This window comes from Tasmannia lanceolata, unplaced genomic scaffold, assembly GCF_043159265.1.
Source record: "Tasmannia lanceolata isolate RefF3 unplaced genomic scaffold, GAP_Taslan_0.1 ptg000008l, whole genome shotgun sequence".
NCBI classification, from domain to species: domain Eukaryota; kingdom Viridiplantae; phylum Streptophyta; class Magnoliopsida; order Canellales; family Winteraceae; genus Tasmannia; species Tasmannia lanceolata.
In genome coordinates this window covers 30,870,426-30,891,645 of record NW_027518685.1, presented here as the reverse complement: position 1 = coordinate 30,891,645, position 21,220 = coordinate 30,870,426, and the positions used below count along the sequence as shown (strand labels likewise).

Genomic DNA, 21,220 nt, shown 5'->3' with positions numbered 1-21,220 from the left:
ATTTGTGCTCAGTGTTTATAGGTGTTTGTTAGGTGTAGGAAAAATGGCACAAAATAATTAGGATTAGTATGGAAAAGTGATCCTACTCGGTCGGGTTAAAAACAGTGGGGGCCCCATTGTTTGGGTGATCCAAACCATTCATTTGAAAGGCCCTTGCCTGGATAGGGTGTATACAAAAAATCAGATTCATAGGATCATCCTAACCCATCTACAAATGGAGGGAAAACTGGAAAAAAAAAATGGAGAGACACTGTTTGTCACAAATCTGCCCATTTTTTCCCTTCATTTTTTTTATGGGTTAATGGGTTAGGATGATCGTATGGATCTGATTTTTTGCGGAAACCCTATCTAGGTAACGGCCTTTCAAATGAATGGTTTGGATCACCCAAACAATGTGGGCCCACATATTTTTTATAATATGCTATACCTAACAAAACACAATACCATTCAAGGTATAAATTATTTGAATGTATCTTTCTCTGTCACTTTCTTTCAAAATTCACACCATATTTTGCACTACAAGATACACAAGCAGTCTTTCATCAGCCTTCTCCCAATACAATTTTCTTAGGCTTTTGCATAACTTTCTTGCAATGCAGTAAGCTCATCCTCTCCACTTTTGCATTAGCATAAACACTTTTCACTTGAGCACCGGTGAATGAAACCCCACACTCTGGGCAGAAGACAGAAATTATATTCCTATGTAAAACAAAATTTACTCCCCTTCCCAATTTACTTCAAAAGGAACAGAGCCTAAATATTTTTTAATATGTTTTTCTGTCCCAATTCATTCCTGGCTGGCATACGGTGATACCGGGTGAGATTTGCGTGATAATAGTGGCAATCACTTGTTTTGATAATGGGACTCCTTTCGTTTTATTGGCCACTTATAGATTTTGAGAATTCTAAAGCCTTTAACAGTTAATTGGAAAAGTGTAAAACAAAGAAAAAAAGACCGTTGCTAAAAAGCAAAGGGTCCATACCCTTCCCCTTTTCTATTTTTCAATTCAACTAGTAAAAGCAGTAGAGTAGTGAGACCAGCACAACATTTGCCTGCAAGCAATTCGGTTCCAAGTCCCAAAATTTTTGAACACAAGCTCTTTGGTACTCTTAACTCAGTCCAAGAGGGTGCAAAATCCTGGCAACGGTGACACCATACCCTGCATTGGATAGGGTTTTTAAGGGGGTAAAATAAAATCCCAAAAATTGCCAGTAAATTTAAAAAATTTCGAAGCATTTTACTAAACTATGAAATTCAATGGATCCCAAACATGTCCCACTGATCTTGTGCATGTGTGTGTGGATCCAATCCTTCAAAGATGGCAGTTTCCAGTATCAAGTTCCCCACAGTGAAAAAAGAGAGAAAAGAAATACAACTAAACCTTGACTTACTATCTCTACTACTACCATGTGAAGTTAGAAGAAACGAGTGGCTTTTACTTGAAAAAACTGTATATGAAACGGTTTTGAGCTCAGAGACCAAAGAAGCCAAGTTCGCTGGCTCGCTCCTTCTCGAACGTCTCAAAATATTGATATATGATGGTTACGGCGAGAAGAATCCCAGTACCAGAACCGATAGCCCCCATAAAATCTGCAAGCACAGTCAACGCGCCAATGCACACGCCTCCAAAGGCTGCTGCAGTGGGTATGTAGCGGTTCAGTTCCTTCTGTAAATTGGATTCTCTGTGACCAGGCATCACCATTTGTTGTTCCTGCACAATCATTTGGAATGGGGCTATAAACAAGAAGACAAAACATGACAATTAAATGCCTTTCTAATGAATTAGAGGACTCCATTAGTGTCTCAAAGGTGCTGAAGGTGGAAGAATTAACAGTAGAAACCTCAACATAAAGACCCTCCTTCAACTAGAGCTATCTGCAGACTGGTTTGAAAATTCAAGAGCGAAAAATGCAAAGAGATCAAGGGAAGCTTTAAAGAGCCAACTGTAGACATGACATTTTTCTTTCATAGATGTGGCTCATAGCGAGTTCTGATGAGTGATAACAACCTATTGATACAGACACCTAAAGCAAGGTTTCAACCTATCCCCACCATGGACAATAATCCTCGACCGAGGTAGGATATGTTCTTTCAGGATTCACCTCGTGAGGGTCTCATATCAGTGGTTAAAAACTCGGATTCGGACAAGAACTAGGGCAAAGTAAAAAAAGAGTTAACTTGGGCAAATCATAGATGTGGAATCAAAGGATTTTTAAAAAAAAATTAACTAGGTAGGGCAAAATTTAGACTTGGGCGAGAACTTCCCAAAGGTAAACCCATTACAACACAGGCGAGTTGATTATTTACTAAAAAGAGTATTTAAATTGTGCTTCATATAACTCATTCCCGGAGGCAAATTAACACTGGCAACATGCAAAAGAAGCAAGTGAAAGATACCCATTTTAAGAACATCATCATCCCTGCTAAGCAGATACTTGAGAGCTCTTTCAATTAGAAAAAAATACTACATCCACAAACTTATTGTGCCCTCAAAAGCAAAACAGACTGATAGTTTATACCTTTATATGACAGATGCCAATGGCTACAAGATGCCCCAACAAAGATAACAACGAAAACATCCAATGGTTCCCAGGAAATCCATTCACAAGTTTGAAATAATGTACGCTCTTAATTAGTATCACAGACAACTCATGCAGCAATAGTTCTTTTATTGACAACTCACAAAAACAAAGATTATTCTAAACAAGAACCATAAATAACTCTCGCCAATTAATAGAAAACAATGATGTGCAATGATTTGGTGGACATTTTTCATAAAATCAGACTTCAGTTTTGATTCTTAGAGTGAGGCCAACAAAAGGAACCTCAAACAAGTTCAGCATGTATCAATGAGTTTTTAAAACTTGCTTCATTTAACCCAAATGCATCTGACATTATCTCGTCAAGCAGTAAAAATACAAGGTGGATGAGACGAAAACAAAATCAAATATAAATGTACCTTGAGCTGCTTCGCCACATCTCTAGCTGAAGATCCAGACACTTCTATCCAAGTTTTGGAGAACAAAGCACAAGCACAGAGCATGAACACAATATAGAATAGTGCATGGAATGGATTGGCTGCCATATCTGCCAGGCTGAAAGAAATAAAAACCCGAAACATAAGCACTATAAGTAGATGGAAGGGGAAAAATAAATAGAAACAAACGGTTACGACAAATAAAGAAACTAAACTAGGACCTATAATATGTATGTAATTTTAGACAGCGAAAAAAAAAAGGATGATGGTATGGACAGTAACGGTGAGAAGGAAAGAAAAAAGATGTTTAATCACCTTGATGGGGCTGTGATATAATATGCGATGCCACCAACAGGGATGAACTGACCCCCTGAATATTCAGATTCTTTCCATTTCCCGAGCAGATTTACTAGAAAATTTCCACTGTACCTCCTGTACAGCAACTGCACCAGAGATGAATAGGATTAGATTTTTTCATTAGGCAACAAAGAATGAATACCATTCAACTGTCCACCTGCAACTATTTAAAACTACAGTACCTGGGAAATAAAATAAAGATTTGAAACAAGTGCAGATTGTAGAATGATAGGCATGTTGGAGGTGTAGAACAGTTTGATTGGGTAGGAGCCTTGCTGCCCACGAGCATTCTTCGACCTCACAGGCAAAATAACACGGAATCCTTGGAAGTATATCACAATAAGGAAGATCAGAATCGTGGCAAGCAAATTTGTCACGTTTGGAAGGTTCTGCCGGTAGAAAGCCTCTCGAAGGGCACGGACCTTATCGGTTCTAGTTATCAGCAGATGGAATAAGGCAATAACTGCGCCTTCAAATTCAGCTCCTCGCCCAGTGTTGATAGTCGTGGGGCTGAAAGCTTTCCAAATGATATTTTCACTGCAAGGCATGATCAAACAATTGGGGTTCTTAGATCTGTGTGATCAAATAGCTCGAGGAAAAGAGAGAAAACTACTAACTTACCAGATATTGGTTGCAATAAACAGAGAAATGCCAGAACCAAGACCGTATCCTTTTTGGAGGAGTTCATCTAAGCATATGACAATAAGACCGGCAAAGCAAAGCTGGAGAATAATGAGAATAGCATTCCCAGTTCCAAGTTGACTCACACTTCCATACATCCCAGATAGGACATATGCAACTGCCTCACCAATAGCAATCAGGATACCCAGCAACTTCTGTGCACCATTTCTGGGGAAAAACATAGAAATAAAAACTATATTAAATTATAGAATAATACAATAACATGTATATGGAAAAAAGATGGTCTCCTATTCACCCACCAAAGAATCATAGAACATGCGAAGGCAAACTTGTTGCAGGTATCATTTCCATACATGCATGGATAGACTCCAAACAACAAAACAAAGAGCTCTTTTTCACAAAATAGCAACAAAATTAAAACAGATTATAAGAAACTGAGCCATTCAAGATATAGATTGAAATAAGAACACTCATTATGTCTCAACTGACCATGGTGGCTACAATCACAAAAGGACACAATTATGCCAATTAAACCCAGTTCACGCATACTTACGATTTTTCAGTCAGTTTCATGATCTTCTCTTCATAATACATGTTAAGGTTTGCTTAAACTTATGCACCTTCAGCATTATATGATTGATAGGCCGTGACTGACTATGTTAATTGTAAGTATGAGTTCAACCAGAGGTGAATTGTATCGAAAAGAAGAAAAAAAATGTGATCTGTCAGTACTATCCTTTTAACTTCTAAATTATCGGCCCAATTGTTAAACGAGGAAGTATCCAGTGCGCATGAACAAGAAGCTCATTTGCATAAACTAGATGAGATGTGGTGTCCAACATATCTCATCATCAGCTAAGAAATCAGAGCATGTGGGGACCACATCTAATCACCGGTCTATCTTGGTAGTACCAGTGATTATTGATGATATACACACACAAAAAAGTTCAGTGTGCACATTCCAAAATGGAGTCTTTCTCATTTCTAAACTAATGTATAAACAACCATGAACAAACACAGTGCAAACAAAGTGCAAGTGACTATATTTTCTTGTAGTGCCAGGAAACAGCTTAGTTATTAAATCCATTTTGTTTCGACCACAATGGATGGAATTTCTCATAGCAGTGCCAATTTTGGTACAAAATAGGGAACCAAGATGTTCCGGATAGAATTCCATTCTGATTCGTTATGTTTCATTATAATTGTCAAGTGAATCACGGCGAAATGCCTTGTTTCGACTGGAATAACCTTCATTTATTTTAATGATAGCCAAAAATATTATTAAAAAAGACCGAGATGGTCAAAGTCCAAAAGGAAAAAATGCTAGAACCACAAAATTACAACTCATGGAGGAGGAGAATGCTAGAGATTCTTTAGAAACCCCATCCATCACTAGACTATCCGCCACCAAATTAGCGGATCTTCTCATGTGTTGAAAAGCTATAGGAGATGAGCCAATCCTGCCAAACAATTCATCAAAATACCTATCAAATCTCCACGGATGATTATGAGATCCTTTTAACCACCGAATCACATTTAAGGAGTCTCCTTCTACCACTAAGGAAGCCAATTGACTTTGCTCCACTAGTTTGAGCCCTTGGTGAACAGCACGAACTTCTGCTTCCGATGAGTCCGCTTCTCCGATGGGCCCTGCAAAGGCCCAAATTACCTCCCCTAAATCGTTTCTCAAAACACCTCCAATACCTACCAGTACCGGATTTCCACTAGTTTGAGCCTTTGGTGAACAGCGCGAACTTCAACTTCCGACGAGTCTGCTTCTTTGATGGGCCCTGCAAAGGCTCAAATCACATCCCCTAATTCGTTTCTCAAAATACCTCCGGTCTCGGATTTCCCAAACTTGAACCATCGAAATTCGACTTAATACAGCCAGGAGGAGGGAGCGTCCACTCTTGCACCATGCTTTGCTTTGTCTCCACACTGAAGTAGACTTCTCTCCAACCTTCCCATAAGTCATAAGCTGAAACGAATCTAAAACATTGGAGGATCTTGACCCATGCAATCGTTAAAGCCATTGCTTTAATGAAGAGGAAATTTGGGCTCTTCGACACCCCTTCGAAGATTCTTGCATTTCTTTCTTTCCAGAGGAACCACAAGATTGCTAGAAGCGACATGTTCCATAGGATTTTACCACTGAATGGCTATTTTTTATTTTTTACTGTTTTAACCTTACTTTCTGACTGCTTGATATATTTGTTTCTTTTAATTTTTTAAATTTCCCTTTCTGAATTTTTTTTTAAGTATTTAAAAAAAAATCTATGGTCGTAACTCGTAACACTTTTTTCAAAATAGACAAAATAACGGTACGTTATGTCCCACTAACCTAACCAAAACACTGAAAGGAACGGATTTTATAAGTGAGGGAACAAGTAATTCAGTATATAATAAACCATTACCTAAATGTAGTAACCTTTTAGAAATATAATCATCAGTTACATAGAAACATGTACTTGTTAACTGCTCCATCCATATTAAGATTCATAAAAAAAAAAAAAATTGCCCTATCTATATTTCTTCACATGATTTTCATCGTTCTGCTAAATAACCAACATAGCTCCAAATAAGCTGATAAATCAACAAGGTCTGATTTCTGTCTAATGCTAATTTAGTCAAACTAGCCAACCACCACCCAAGCATGCATGGTATAGCACCTATCTTTTGATCCATAAGCAAACATCAGCAAATAGTTAAACCAAAAACTGATGCAGATCATCAGATTATTCATCAAACCAATAGCAAATATTGTTTGTTATTTCAAAAAGGAAAACATGCTCTTCGAAAGTAACTCAGTACTAGCCACCAACTTATCGAAGTTCAACTGAAAATGAATAAAAAGCCACTAGTTATTACCAAAGTCAACCTAGTACACAAATACTTACAAAAGGGCCCGATCCTCACGAACACTGTTATCAACTTCGATGATTTTAGACCCAGCCAAGAGTTGCATCACCAGCCCAGACGTCACAATAGGGGTGATTCCCAACTCCATAACGGTCCCACGGTTCGATGCGAGAATAACACGCATCCAATAGAATGGATCCGCTCCTGTTGTTGAATGTATGCCATAAAGCGGAAGCTGACTGCATACCAGAAAGATGAAAAGAGAGATAATGGTGTAGATAACCTTCTCCCTGAATGGCACCTTACGGTCAGCACTCTGCACTTCCGGCAAGATTGACAGAAAAGGTCTTACGAGATGAAGAACTCTGAATCCTCCTCCCATTTTCCCTTGTCAAAGCTATAGTAGTTGATACTCTCTATATAAAATTCTGTACATAATTCATAAAGATATCCAGAACAACTGAATAAGCACAATGGTAAGGTATGAACATGATAAAAGAAAATACAAATAAATGAAAGAAAAATCAAGTTCAGAGCAACTACAATCTTGGTAGAAATTGAATTCTCGGGTTAACATGAGATGCACCAAATTTTCCACACCAATTAATACAATTTGCAAAGAAATATGATAAAAAAACATAAAATGAAATCATATTCTATTTGGATACATAAATTTTATAATCCAGATTTGTCATGATTTTACAAGCTAAAACCTGAATTTTATAATCTAAAATGGGATCTTCACTTCCAAATGACACCATGAAACATACTTCAAACACTTGGTCAACCCTTAATGAGTTGAATCATCCTGATCAATGGCATAAAAGAACACACGGTTAGCATCTGCAAATCACATCAGTCAAACATCCACTACTAACAAAAAGGGATAAGAGAAAGACTGATAACAAAAAGGGACATAAATTTTCAACTGCATAATAAAAGAAGGTTTTCTACAAAGAATTGGAATTAAATAGAAAAACAACAGAAATTTACATGCCATAACAGATATGATAAATATTTCCTGTTATATTCTTTTTTTTAACCGGCTCTATGGAGTTGTCGGCGACCAAGACACAGTTGCATGCAAAGTCCATCACTGAATCGGCCACTGATGAAACATGTGCTGATCGGATCAATCAAAATTGTGATGTCAAGAATGACGATATTGCGGTATCAGAAAGCTCTATGGCTGCTATTAACTCTGAATCGGTGGACGATACCATAGTTGCCGGAAACTCCTTGGGAAGATGGGAAACCCGTTTCTCCTAAAACGCGTTCCCCGCGGGTGGGAAACTCGTTTCCCATAAAATGCGGGAAACGCGTTTCGGAAACGTTTCAGAAACATGATAAAAAAAATTGGAGAAATGGTTTTCGTGTTTAAATCAACAAAACCATATATTTCGTGTTTTCCTTGTGTTTCATGTGTATTGTTTCTATCACTGAAACGCTTCTAATGCGTTTCCTAAGACATTTCTCATACAATTTTCTATCATTTTCTCGTTTCTCGTTTCCCCTATATTTTTTCCCATGCGTTTCCTGTTTCCGTTTCACGTTTCGTTTCCCGAATTTGTTTCCCACCCTGGTAACTATGGATGATACGTTGGAAAACAATCTTCGCGAGAAAATTCAGGCCTGCCTTAAGCAAGGTAAGCCGAATGTTGAGTGTTAAAGTATAAAAGATCATGGTTTTAAATTTCGGCCGAAACGTTTCGTTTCGGCCGAAATATTTCGGTTTCGGTGGAAACCGAAACGAAATTCACTGTGAGTCGGAAAAGTACCAAACTTCGCCGAAACGTTTCGGAAATTTCGGCCGAAACGTTTCGTTTCGGTAAAATTTCGGTGAAATTTCGGAAATTTCGGTGAAGTTTCGGAAATTTCGGTGAAGTTTCGGAAATTTCGGTGAAACGTTTCGGTGAAGTACAAAATTTCGGTGAAATTTCGGAAATTTCGGTGAAACGTTTCGGAAATTTCCAAAATTTCACCGAAATTTCGGTGAAATTTTTACAAGATTTCGTCCGAAATTTCGTTCCGAAACCGAAACGTTTCGGTTTCGGTGATGACCGAAACCGAAACCGAAACCGAGATTTAAAACCTTGTAAAAGATAAATAACGCCTTTCTTCAACAGCTTAAGCTTTTGGAGAAGTTGGTAAGTTAACATGGTATCAGAGCCAAAGGTCTCGAGTTCAAACCTCCCGGATAGCAAAAATCCACATGCGATGGTCAGCCCAAAGTGGGACCACATGTGCCACGTGTTTGCCAACACGTGCGGGGGAGTGTTAAAGTATAAAAGATAAATAACGCATTTCTTCAACAGCTTAAGCTGTTGGAGAAGTTGGTAAGTTAACATTGAGTACGGGAGTTACGAGCAAATGACAACAATGGAGAAGGACATCGGAATTCAGTTTGAAGAAAATGTCGCAGCCACACAAAATGTATCTGGAAATTGAACAAAGGGACCAGGAGAAACCGCATCCAACTTGTACAAAACAGAAGGGGAGGAGGAGAGGGAGCTAAAGCGACTGTTTTGAGTCGGGCATCAATGGTGATATTGGGATACCTCAAATAAGTTACCATGAAGTTCTTATTCTGGAAAAAACGGGTATGGGGACAGAAAGGAAGCACCTGGCTGTAAAAGATCTTTGTAGTCGGCGCCATCCGGATATCCTTGTTATCATTGAATCAAAATTGTCAGGAATTTCTGAGAACTTAATAAACAAGATTTAGGGAAGAACGAATCAGCTGTGGATCTCAAAAGACGTAAGGGGCTCTTCGGGGGGTATCATAGTAATATGGAAGGAGAATTAGTTTATTATGGAAGAAAACTGGATAAAGGACCACACCGTATTGATCCGTTTCACGTGCCGGACTTCGATGGTACAATGGATGTTTACTGCTGTATATGGGCCAGCCAAAGCACAAGGAAGGAAGGGGCTATGGTCCCAAGCATCAATGGGCAGGGTCGTTGATTATCAGGGGTGAATTCAACACCATTCGTTATCCACAAGAGAAAAATCATCCGAGCAGAATCACGACTAGTATGCATAACTTATCCACATTCATCTTGGATAGTGAGCTCTTGGATCTTCCGTTGGAGGGAGCTAAATTCACATGGACAAATAACCAAGATCTTCTAGTGATGAGCAGACTTCTTGATCGCACTCTAATCTCTAAAGAGTGGGTTGAGTCATACCCTGAAATATCTCAACGAGCCCTCCCAAAGCCGATATCGGATCACAATCCCATCGTAAAGGAAGGTACTTTCTAATGATACAAGGCTTGTCTTCTAAAAGGGGAATTTACTAATGAGACAAAGAATGTCTCCTAAAAGGGGAGGCTCCGGATAGCTCCATCACAGCCCTTGCTATGAAAGGAACTAAAGTCTAAACATGTCTAATAGACTAGGCAAATCTCCTAAATGAGGGGGAAATGCTACTAGAACTTGGTAAGTCCCTTAAAGGATGGGCTTGGGATGACTCCTTCATCGCCCTTTTTGCAATAAAACAATTTTGCATATAAAACCATGGGAGTTGTACCCATGAATAATCCAATAAGTAAACTCCTTAGAATAATCAGACAAGGCAAAAGCTTATATCACAAATGAAATCATTATCATTAAATGCATACATACAGTGTTTCAATAGATAGGCCAAACAAATAAACAACACCTTCATGACCATACTTGAAATTCCCCAGAAAACATAACCCAAATAACCAAATAAATTTATAACTTGTACTAGAAAACCTTCAAGTTCAAATATTGAACTCCATATTGCCTTCCTTTCAAATTCCTATTCCCAAGTTACCATGGTACTATTGAACCTAGAAATAATGATTCATGACAAAATGAAATGGCAGTTGAATTCTATTGGCTATAGGCTGTGAGGTTTTCACAAAAATAAAGAAAAGGAACTCAATAACATTAGGGAAACTTAAGCAAGAGTAATGCGACTACACTCAACATAGGTAAATTGAACACTCGATTTAAAGTGACAACATGTGCAAAATTAAAACTTCCTATGCACATCACAATCTGTCAACAGCTCATTCCTCCAAAAGAAAATATATAAGGAAATTCATATAAACATGATAAAGCTAACTTCGAAAGCAAAGAATTTATATCCACACACAACTATAGCATAAAGATTAATGGCTCAATATAACATCATAATACCATACCATTACCAAAACATAATAATAAGGAATCAGTTTCATATGAGAGTATGGTAGAAATATTATTGTCTCAAACATAACCTAAGAATCACACTAACACCTCTTACTCTTTACTGGGCAATTAAAACAATTACTACTCTTAAAGGAATAAAGGCTAGGAAAACAGTAACAGGTTAATTAATTGTACCCATCAAAACTGCACACTGTCAATATCAGAAATTTAAACAAGGTTACAGACATGAGGACTTTCTTGCTTCAAGAATTACACAAAAGTTACTTCAGAATTCCTTATAGGCACAAACATTAGGACTGGTTACAACACCTTAAAGTGGTCTAGGGAGCCAATTGAAGTTAAGAAAACAAGTACATATTATGCATCTATTAACCATGGTTGAGTTAATGTCAATGTACAAATCTATCTGTTGAAATGATTTACACTTCATACGATTGACAAAGCTGAAATATCATCAACTAATCTGAACGAAACTGACTTCGACAGTAATCAAAATGCACCGTGATAAACTGAACATAAAGGGAAATCAAGATGTAGATATAAGTATTGTCTCCCTTTATTAGTTATACATATTTGATTCAACTCCTATCCCAAATGAAATCAATAACAACATTCCAGAACAGATCTAAAGTGAAACATGCATGTTGGTTCAAACTTGAACAGGTTTATCTATATCCTGTATACACAGACATACACTAAGAGACAAATCAATATGTAACTCTGAGTTTTGAAATATATGATCAACCAAAAAATAAACAAAGCGCAATCCAAAATCCAACAAGAGATATGCTAAAGGAATACACGCATCGAAGAACGAAAACCATGATGGAAAAGAGTTCAAGAACATCAACATTAATCGCTAGATCACACAGATATATCCATTGTAAACCCAAACACAAAATGATCTCCCTTTCTCTATGTCATTCTGACATATAAAAAGAAGGGAGGAATTGAAATGATACCAAAGTAATCCGTAATTCCTCTCAACAGAAATTGTATAGATAGCCTTTAGGCTGACAATTTCTTACAAGCATTCTATTTTAGTCTTTTAAACAATCTAAGAAACAAATTCTATGCTACTTCTTGTGTCCTTAACTCAAAGCATTCAGGGCATAAATTTTCATACTTTATTCTAATACATACAAGTATATTCATTTTCCCGTTTCGCAATGAGGCTATAAAATCAAGTTTCGGACAAACATATACTCCAAAAACAGTTTTCAATATGACGAGTAAAATCATGTAATCAAATAATCTAGTAGCCATTACTTTCAGAAAGCATTCAAAATTTCCAAAATATTGAAACCAAATATCAGAAACCCACTGCATTCTGAAAGAAATCAGCAATAAAGATATGCAATTACTACAATATTCGAATTAACAAGAGAACCATCAACCTGTAGTACGAAAATGCAGTCAAGGTTACTCTCCTAAAAGTCAACAGAGAACTGGTGTATTACTTCTTTATGTAAATTAAGCTAAAATTTCATACTACCATCTATTCCAAAGGAAATGTTACTTGGCCTCATTGGAAGAAAAATTCCTAGCACCAAAGGTAACCCAAATCACCATCATAACAAAATAAATAAAAGGCAAACATTATAGCAGATAAAGGAGGTGTGTTGTTGCATGATTTCAAACCGGGATTCCATCTACCTAGATGCCCTCCCACCAAGGTAATAATTCACTTCCTATAAATATCTTGGCTAAACATTGGATAAAGTTTAACTCATTCAATCATAATCTTTGACTTCACCTCATCAGGTTGGCTACTCAACTCCAATGAATTGCATTCATATTATATGACAGGAAATTCTTGAGTATAAAAATCTGTCTTGGCAAACAACCCTTAAGAAAAATAATAATAATAATAACATCATACCATCAAAACATAATGGCGCGAGTATGAGTAGCTTCTAGCCTCATTTATTATCAAACCTAAAGGAATAATTATAATTGACTTATGCAAGCTACTGTACCATTGTGAACTAAACACAGTAGGTTCAAAATAAGAAAGGGACCTATAAACATGAGCAATATCAACTTGTTATGCTTAGCAAGGACCATTCCTAACAAAGGCTACTCTTTATGAGAGAGTTAACACAAAACTATCATTACACAAAGCATTTCTTGAAATAAAAAGTAATTCGATTTCAATGAAAAGGTAAACTAGTTTTTAAGGCGTCAATTACACATTATACTCTTTTCAAAGATCATAGACCCTGAAATGATTCCAACACTGAGCTACAAAATGATTTGTATTTGGTTCTATCCCATGTTAGAATCAATTCAAACAGGTCTTCTCTTTAAATACCCATTTTGGAGCTATAACAAAGGAGAAGAACACAGAACAAATCAAGTGTATGACAATATGACCAACAATAGCATTTAACATTCAGGTAACGGATTTATGAAAACTCAGGTATCACACGAGTTACTGTTCTATTTTTTTTTAAATAAAAATTATAATCACAGTAATTCAAACATTCTCAACTTGCAACAAATAAGAAAATAATGATAGTGGCTTGGAATCTCAACAAGTATTCTCACCTATCAGCTAATAAATGAAATTACTCTAAGTGATTTTGGAAACTTCAAAGAAAAAAAAAAAATATGCCTGTTCATACAAGGGTTGCTGATAACTATCTGATCAGTGTCTATATAAGAACATAATTTTGACTCTAAAAATTTAGCACGACACAAGCTAAACTTTATCAAAACATAATTTCCATATAATTCAATTGATCAATACAAAACAACACCTCAAATTAGTAGACCGAATCTACAATCAGAATAACCTGCTCACGAGCTCTTCAAATTTTCATTTTGTAAACAAATTATAAATTAGATCAAGCAAAAAATCCGATCAATACAAAACAACACCTCAAATTAGTAGACCGAATCTACAATCAGAATAAACACCTGCTCACGAGCTCTTCAAATTTTCATTTTGTAAACAAATTATAAATTAGATCAAGCAAAAAATCCAATCAATGATTTTAAATATCTCACTAATCTAAAGAAACTCATTTACATAGAAGAAATCTAGATACAAAAGGCAATTTCTCATCAGGTATTATTAAAAACAATAAGAAAAATACCTTTTCTATAGCTTCAACCTTTCAATTTACCTGCTCAAACGAGATCCGTCACTTGAATCAACTTCAGCTTCTTCCGATTCTTCTAAATTAGATTCTTTTCCCAAGCAATTGCAACGCGCTTGTCTTAAAATGTTGCTGATGAGAAAGAATCAAAGATCCTCAAAACAAAGATAAAGATGATGAGCGATAGACTGGATCCATGGTTTCTTTTAACAGATCTGAGGTTTCTAAGGTCGAAAGTAGGGCTAGGAACTCTAGATACAAGATTTAAGGCTTTAATTTCAGGTTTATAAACTCAGATCTATGGTTCAAGTGAAAGTTAGGGTTTGAGATTTCCAAATAATGTAGTAAGAAGATGTAACCTAACAACAATAGATATATGAGAGTAGATGGGCTGGAATCTAGCCGGAATTCAACCTCAGAAGATAGAAAAAGCTGATTGGAAATGAAGAAAAAGTAATTAGGGTTTTAAAAGGAATGAGAACAGGCTAGATTAAGAAGAAAAGAGGAAGCAGACAAGAACAACACTACTGCTGGCCAAAGATGTGCCTGATCTCGGCCGGAATCTTGGCCGGAGAATAAGATTTCGATCGGAAAAAATGAAAATAAGGTAGGGCTTGAGAATCGCCCTCTCTCTCTCTCTCCCTCCCTCTCCCTCTCTGATTTTTGCAATCGAAAAATGAGAGCCCTCTCCTTTCTTAGCCCTAATTCCAAGGTTTTTAACAAAGGGAAATGATGTATTCGACCCCCTGTTTACTCGGACAGCCCCTTTTTTAGTGTATTTTGTAACTACTGTTCTATATAGGGAGGTGGCCTAGGTAATAACAAAGTTCAAACAAAAAGAAATGATACACCTACTCCCGTTTTCCCCCGGCCAGCCCCTTCTAATGTATCTTAACCATTTATTTGCACCTGCAAAAGGTGGTCCATGCAAGATGAAGAGGTGATCGTATCATTCCTCTTGATATATTTTGCGCCTTTTTGCCCTCTTTCCCTTCTTACTGGACAGCCCCCTTTAAGATGATTCACCCCTTGTTGGCAAAACGACATGTTATTTATAGAACAACACATTGATAAATTCACTAACTTGGATCGTCTTTTCTAACATTTTTCGTCCGATTAATCTATAATTTTGCAGAGACGCTCACGGGAACATCAACAACTTCTCAGGGAATTTGTACCTATCATTGACCACACCAAGTTGATAAAATTTTAAGCTCTCTTCTCATTTCGGCAGAATTTCTCGAAATTTTATTCATCTTTGGGACTTTTATTTGAATTAGGGTCCGGTCAAAATGGGGTGTCTACAATGGGCAGTACAGGATAGTAATATAACCATCTTCTTGCACAACGCACTGGAAAAAAAAAAAAAAAAAAAAAAAAAAAAACCCCATAACCATTTAAAGATTTATGCACATGCATGGATAAAAATAAAACAAAAAACAAGCTAGAGTTTCGATCACATACCCAAGAACTTCAAAGAAAATAACATATTATTTAGAAAATTGTCAGAGAAACCAGATACATAGACAAAACCCTGACATGCAAGAAATTCAGGGGAAAAAAGGAAGAAAAATGGTATAATTTTATCTTCTCAAGAAAAAATGTGAAAGACCCTAACAATCGAAACATAAAACTAAAAGACGTCATCCCCCAAAAAATTAAGAGAATATCAAATTAATTATTGAGAAATTGGGCGGGAAAGTTAGAATAGGAAACCAAAAGACCAACAAAATCAAATCAAGGACTCAACTAATCATCAAATAAATAAATAAACAAAAATGCAAAACCATAAGCGAAGCAACCATCAAATCTGGAAAAAAAAAAAGGAGAAACCCATAACATTACAGATCGAACAAAATCAAAACCAGACTGACGAAAGAAAAATCAGGACGCAAAACCCTAACCAGATCGATGAAAGGAAACAGATTATCACATATATCATAAATAAACAAGAGCAAATAATTAAATCCAACGGAAAAAAGTATGTAAATAGGAGAAGAAAAACTCGAAACCCTAGCCATCCAAAATGATAAACGGATCGATCAATTTCAGAAAAAAAAAGAAGAAGATTAAAAACACAAAAATTAGACACAAGGAAATCACATAGATCATATATCAGATGAGAATTATATAAATCAAAAGGCCAAGAGGCAGATTGAAGAAGAAATGTTACCAGGATCGGAAGTTAGGGTTTACAAACCCTAATTCGGAAATGAGGGAAATTAAATAGAGAAATGTTGTGAATGTTTTGGGATTGACTCATTTATACAGTAGGGAACTCCTCTAAAGCACACAACTTAACTCGGGTTAAAAACCTTTAGACCTCGGATTGAAGGATTCAGTCGCTGGATAATTTTGGCCGTCGATGTGAGAATGAAAGGTTCAGATCACTGTTAATTGGGTTACGTACACAAAAGATAGAAAGTGGGGCCCTTCCTGGAAAAAAAATGCCTGGTGTGTTTTACTTTTTACCTATTATATCACCTGATATGAATATTTTTGGTTGCACAAAAGCTCGGCAACCGTCGGAATTCGGTTTGGATTTGGCATGCCAATGGATTCTCTTGGATTTCTTACTTGTGTGATGATGTGGATTCCTTGTCCCCTCTAAAAGCAAATTCTTCCAAAACTAAAAAAAAATTGGTTGAATTTTCTAGGGTGATGCTCTTTCTTTCTCTCTCTTCCCTCTCTCTTTTCTTTATTCCTATATTGATAATGACACCCTTACTTATTCTCCTACTTTCCAAGAATATGCCGTACAAACAAACACTGCTTCACTATTGTCCAAGGTAATTTTAGATAAATCAAAATGCTTGCCTCCTCCTGTTTGAGTTCATATTCCACTACTTTCCGAGCCACCCAAAGCAAGCAAATCCCCAACAGAGAAAAGTTGGAACTCTCTCTCTCTCTCTCTCTCTCTCTCTCTCTCTCTCTCTCTCTCTCTCTCTCTCTCTCTCTCTCTCTCTCCTGGTCGGAGAAGCAAAAGAGAAAGCTCCACATTCTGATTCTCTATAAAAGCCCTAGCATTTTCAAACATCCTTCTTATTCCTTTATTTAGGCTTTGGTTTTTTTAATTTTTTTAATTTTTTAGTGTTTTCATTTATTTAATTGGAATCCAAACAGGGGTTTTGACCAATGACAGTGATTTTATGTGCCATCCTAAATAAGATTTAAACAATGAGGGCACCCTTTCCATGTTTTTTTGCAAGGGCTCCTGTGGGTCTAGCATTCCTCATTATCATAAATCTATATATAAAAATTCATTGTATTAATTTGTTTCCATTTATAGGGACGTTGTGATTTCTTCGGTTACACTTTGAAACCGGCTTTTGCCATTACATCTCTACACTAAATCTCCCTTATATTTAGGGAAAATTACATATACACCCCCTGTGGTTTTGCCATTTTCCGCTTTAAACCCTGTGGTTTGGAAGTTACCAACGACACCCCCTCAACTTTCCGTGGGTTTTTTTAATGTGATGGAGTGGACGGAGAGGAGGAAATGATTATAATGCCCTCATCTTCTCCAACTAAAAATTAGGGTTTTCACATGTGAAAACTTCAAAGTAGGGTTTGAATCTCGTTTATTTATCAACACAACCCTCGATTTAGGGTTTTGATTTGTCTTCATTCACATCATTTATCATGCTTTGCACAAAAACCCTAATATTTTAGGGCTTTTTTTGTCTTTATCTGTGTTTTTCCTTGAAATGTAAGGTTTGATGTAGCCATGGAGTGGGTTTTCGTTGTTTGTGGTAGAGGCGACGGCAGCGGTGGCCGGAGGTGGCGACGACAGCGGTGGCTAGAGGTGGCGACGGCAGCAGTGGCCGGAGGTGGCTACAGCAGCGGCGGGAAATGGCGTTACCCTATTCCCTATGCAAATGGCTTAAAATGAAGGTATTTTTGTCCTCAAAATATTAACCATGGTTAGTTTTAGTCATTCCGTCAGGTTAAACTAATGGACCATCAACAGAGGGGGTCTACTTTAAAATGTCAGAAAGTTGAGGGGGTGCCGTTGGTAACTTCCAAACCACAGGGTTTAAAGCGAAAAATGGCCATACCAGAAGGGGTGTATATGTAATTTTCCCTTATATTTATTAATTGGGAGATTATAAATGCACTCCTTTTCATCGCTTGGGACACCCAGCTGCACTTTATCTATGACTGTAAAAGGCTGGTGTGCATCACATTGGATGGATTTAAGGGACCTAATTGCCATCGCGCACACTGCAGCTGCCTGTCCCAAGTAATGAAAAGGGGCGCATTTATCATTTTCCTTTTTTATTTCCTTTTACAGGGAAGTTTTAGTTTTGCCTTCTGCAGTTACGCTTTCAAATTGGCTTTTATGTATTTGTTTCCTTTCTTCATCCATCCATTATACGAAACACGTTTTTGAGGTAAATTTTTTTAATTATTGTACCGTCTATCTTAAACCTCTGCAAATAGGAGGGTTAGGATCATCCCATGGAGAAGATTTTTGGGCACACCATATCTATGTCAAGGCCCATCTAATGAATGGTTTGGATCACCCAAACAATGTAGACCCTATTGTATTTTTGGGGTTGCCCGTGCATGCACGACGGGCCACCGTATAATTTTTCCCAAACAAACCGGGTATCAAAATGCTGAGGTTTTGCAAAAGAAGTCTTCTACTCGTGCTTTAATTGAAAAAACAGTCTTTTAGACCGACCTGCTATTACACTATTAGCAAGGGTATGGAGGAACTTCCTCCGAACGGATCTGAAGCCAAGTCATATGTAATTGGGAGACTTGTGTGGTCAAAATATTGATTGGTTGAATGGTTCAATTTTGTACCACCATGGTGGGTCCACCACCAAATGAGTGGTCAATATAATATAGACCATCCAACCAGCGTCAGAAACTTTTGGAGAGAGAAAGTACACCAACAAATAGATGCTTTTATATATATATATAACAATTGGTTCCCTTCTTTTACTGAAATTCGCTTTCTATCTGCATTTGATTTTGGGAGGGCATTTTTGTCATGTTAGACGTTAAATGCCCCTGCAGAAACGTCCAAAACAAACACTGCAACCCATTCCTGATCATATAATAATAATATAATCTCCCAGCTGTCTCCTTTTTTGTCGCTTGTGCCCGTAATTGTCATAATTTCAGAATTTTCTTTATACTTTTTCCCGTAATTCTCATATTTTACTACACTCTTTCGGTATTTTTTTCATAAATTTTCAACTTTGCTTTCATTTTCCCTTAATTTTTCATTTAAAACTTAGTACCTGCAATTATTATTTATTGCTATTATGTATTGCTAGCCACCTTTGCACAAATTCCGGTTGACCCGCAGGTGTGTGGGCCGGGTGCGGGTCCAAGCCCAATGACCCATAAAATCCTCCCCGTGATTTTGACCCGGCCCGTTTGACCCATTTCCCCATGATTTAGAGGGAAATTATGTGATTATGAGAGTTTTTATTAGTGTAACTCCTGATATTGAGTATTTTTTTAGAAAAAGTATTGTATGGCTTACATCGTGGGATGATCCAAACCGTCCATTGAATGGCCCACAATGTAAGTAGGTTGTGTGCCAAAATTCATTTCCATAGGATAATTACAACCATGGTTTAAAATTTCGGTTTCGGTAACCGTTTCGGACATTCGGAAAACCAAATTTTGTAACGTTTTTTTTTTTAAAAATAAAAATTGTATTTTTTCAAAATTTCGGCCTAAATTTGGTAAATGGCAAAATATATAATTTCGCCAAATACCAGTTTCGGTCCCCACCGAAATCCCAAATTTCGTTAAAACCATGATTAAAACCCTCCAACCAATAAATGTTTCCTACATATGTCGTTCCTCTATAGACTCCAGGGCTAGGATCATCGCATGGAAATGTGTTTTTTGGGAACACCCTATGTACGATGTGGCCCATCAATTGGACGGTTTGGATCTTCCTATGGTGTAAGTTATACAATACTTTTTTTTTTAATAGGGAGTGTAAGAAATATGTTTTTGGTTTGCAAGCTTTGTCACAAAATTCTTGTTAGAATATATCTGGTGTAAGCCCATGTAGTGAAGTATTTTTTTAATAACCGGGTAGGGGTCCCCGCAAAACCCCAACATACCTATCAAAAAATTAAAAATTGTACTGAATATTTTACGGCCTACACCATATGATGATCCAAACCGTCCACTTAATGGTCCAAACCATCCATTTCCGGGTGATTTTGACCCGCCCGTTTGACCCATTTCCCAATGATTTAGAGGGAAATGATGTGATTATGAGAGTTTTTATTAGTGTAACTCCTGATATTGAGTATTTTTTTTGAAAAAGTATTGCATGGCTTACATCGTAGGATGATCCAAACCGTCCATTGCATGACCCACAATGTAAGTAGGTTGTGTGCCAAAATTCATTTCCATAGGTTCCATCCATCCCGACCCGGAGGTGAACAAGGGAAGCTCCTCGGTTCGATTCTGATTCTTGATTTTACTTATTATTATAAAAACAACTCACTATAAAAATGAAAGACGATCGATTATCTACCCAAGAAGATAAGAGAGTCCCACATACGAGAAAAGGTCACAAATGGAGGGATTTGATTTTCCGTTATCAAGATGTTACCAGTCAAAAATCAAAAGTAAGTTGGTTCTCTTGCAGTCACATATCTAGATCCATATTTGAGTACATCATCACCATAGGGTGATCCTAACCCTTCAATCTGTTGAGAGGATTGCACATTATATCATTTCCCTTTAAATAGTGGGGGAAAAAAAAGATTTCCTAGCACCTAATCAAGGTGGGACCAACAGTGGTGGGCCACTATTGTGTTCACCGTTCAGATCAATGGGCCCAACCGAATTACCACTAGCACCTAATCTTACAGTTACAAGTAGTATAAGGGAAATGAGCACTCAATATAAACAATCACATGCTGCCCACCGCCTAGTTGTAGACCCAATTGTGTGTGTGTGTGTGTGTGTGTGTGTGTGGGTGAGAGAGAGAGAGAGAGAGAGAGAGAGAGAGAGAGAGAGAGAGAGAGAGCACGGAGGAAGCATGTGAAATTTTAAAAAACAGAGGAAAAATTAAGCCACTAATTCAGCCCCCACCCCACCTAGT

General features: G+C 37.1%; 1 protein-coding gene across 2 annotated transcripts; it reads right to left on the bottom strand.

The window, feature by feature from the left end:
* Window positions 1-1,217: 1,217 nt before the first annotated feature.
* LOC143885166 (uncharacterized) lies at window positions 1,218-14,819 on the bottom strand. Of its 2 annotated transcripts, none has more exons than XM_077389195.1 (7): window positions 14,122-14,819; window positions 6,875-7,264; window positions 3,957-4,184; window positions 3,518-3,872; window positions 3,294-3,421; window positions 2,961-3,096; window positions 1,218-1,712 (listed from the first exon to the last, which is right to left on the bottom strand). In XM_077389195.1, the coding sequence occupies exons 2-7, from the start codon at window positions 7,216-7,218 to the stop codon at window positions 1,473-1,475; spliced, it is 1,431 nt and encodes a 476-aa protein (XP_077245310.1). In that variant the 5' UTR covers window positions 7,219-7,264; window positions 14,122-14,819; the 3' UTR covers window positions 1,218-1,472. The 2 variants fall into 2 exon arrangements, with proteins under 2 accessions (XP_077245310.1, XP_077245309.1); XM_077389194.1 differs by having other exon boundaries at window positions 14,152-14,818.
* Between the last annotated feature and the right edge of the window lie 6,401 nt (window positions 14,820-21,220).

Excerpts from the sequence above, each read along its gene's own strand:
- LOC143885166 (XM_077389195.1), bottom strand. The coding sequence starts at position 7,218 with ATGGGAGGAGGATTCAGAGTTCTTCATCTCGTAAGACCTTTTCTGTCA. Across the intron at positions 3,097-3,293 it reads TATATCACAGCCCCATCAAG|CCTGGCAGATATGGCAGCCA; the intron begins GTGATTAAACAT and ends TATTTCTTTCAG. Across the intron at positions 1,713-2,960 it reads ATGTGGCGAAGCAGCTCAAG|GAACAACAAATGGTGATGCC; the intron begins GTACATTTATAT and ends ATGATTGTGCAG.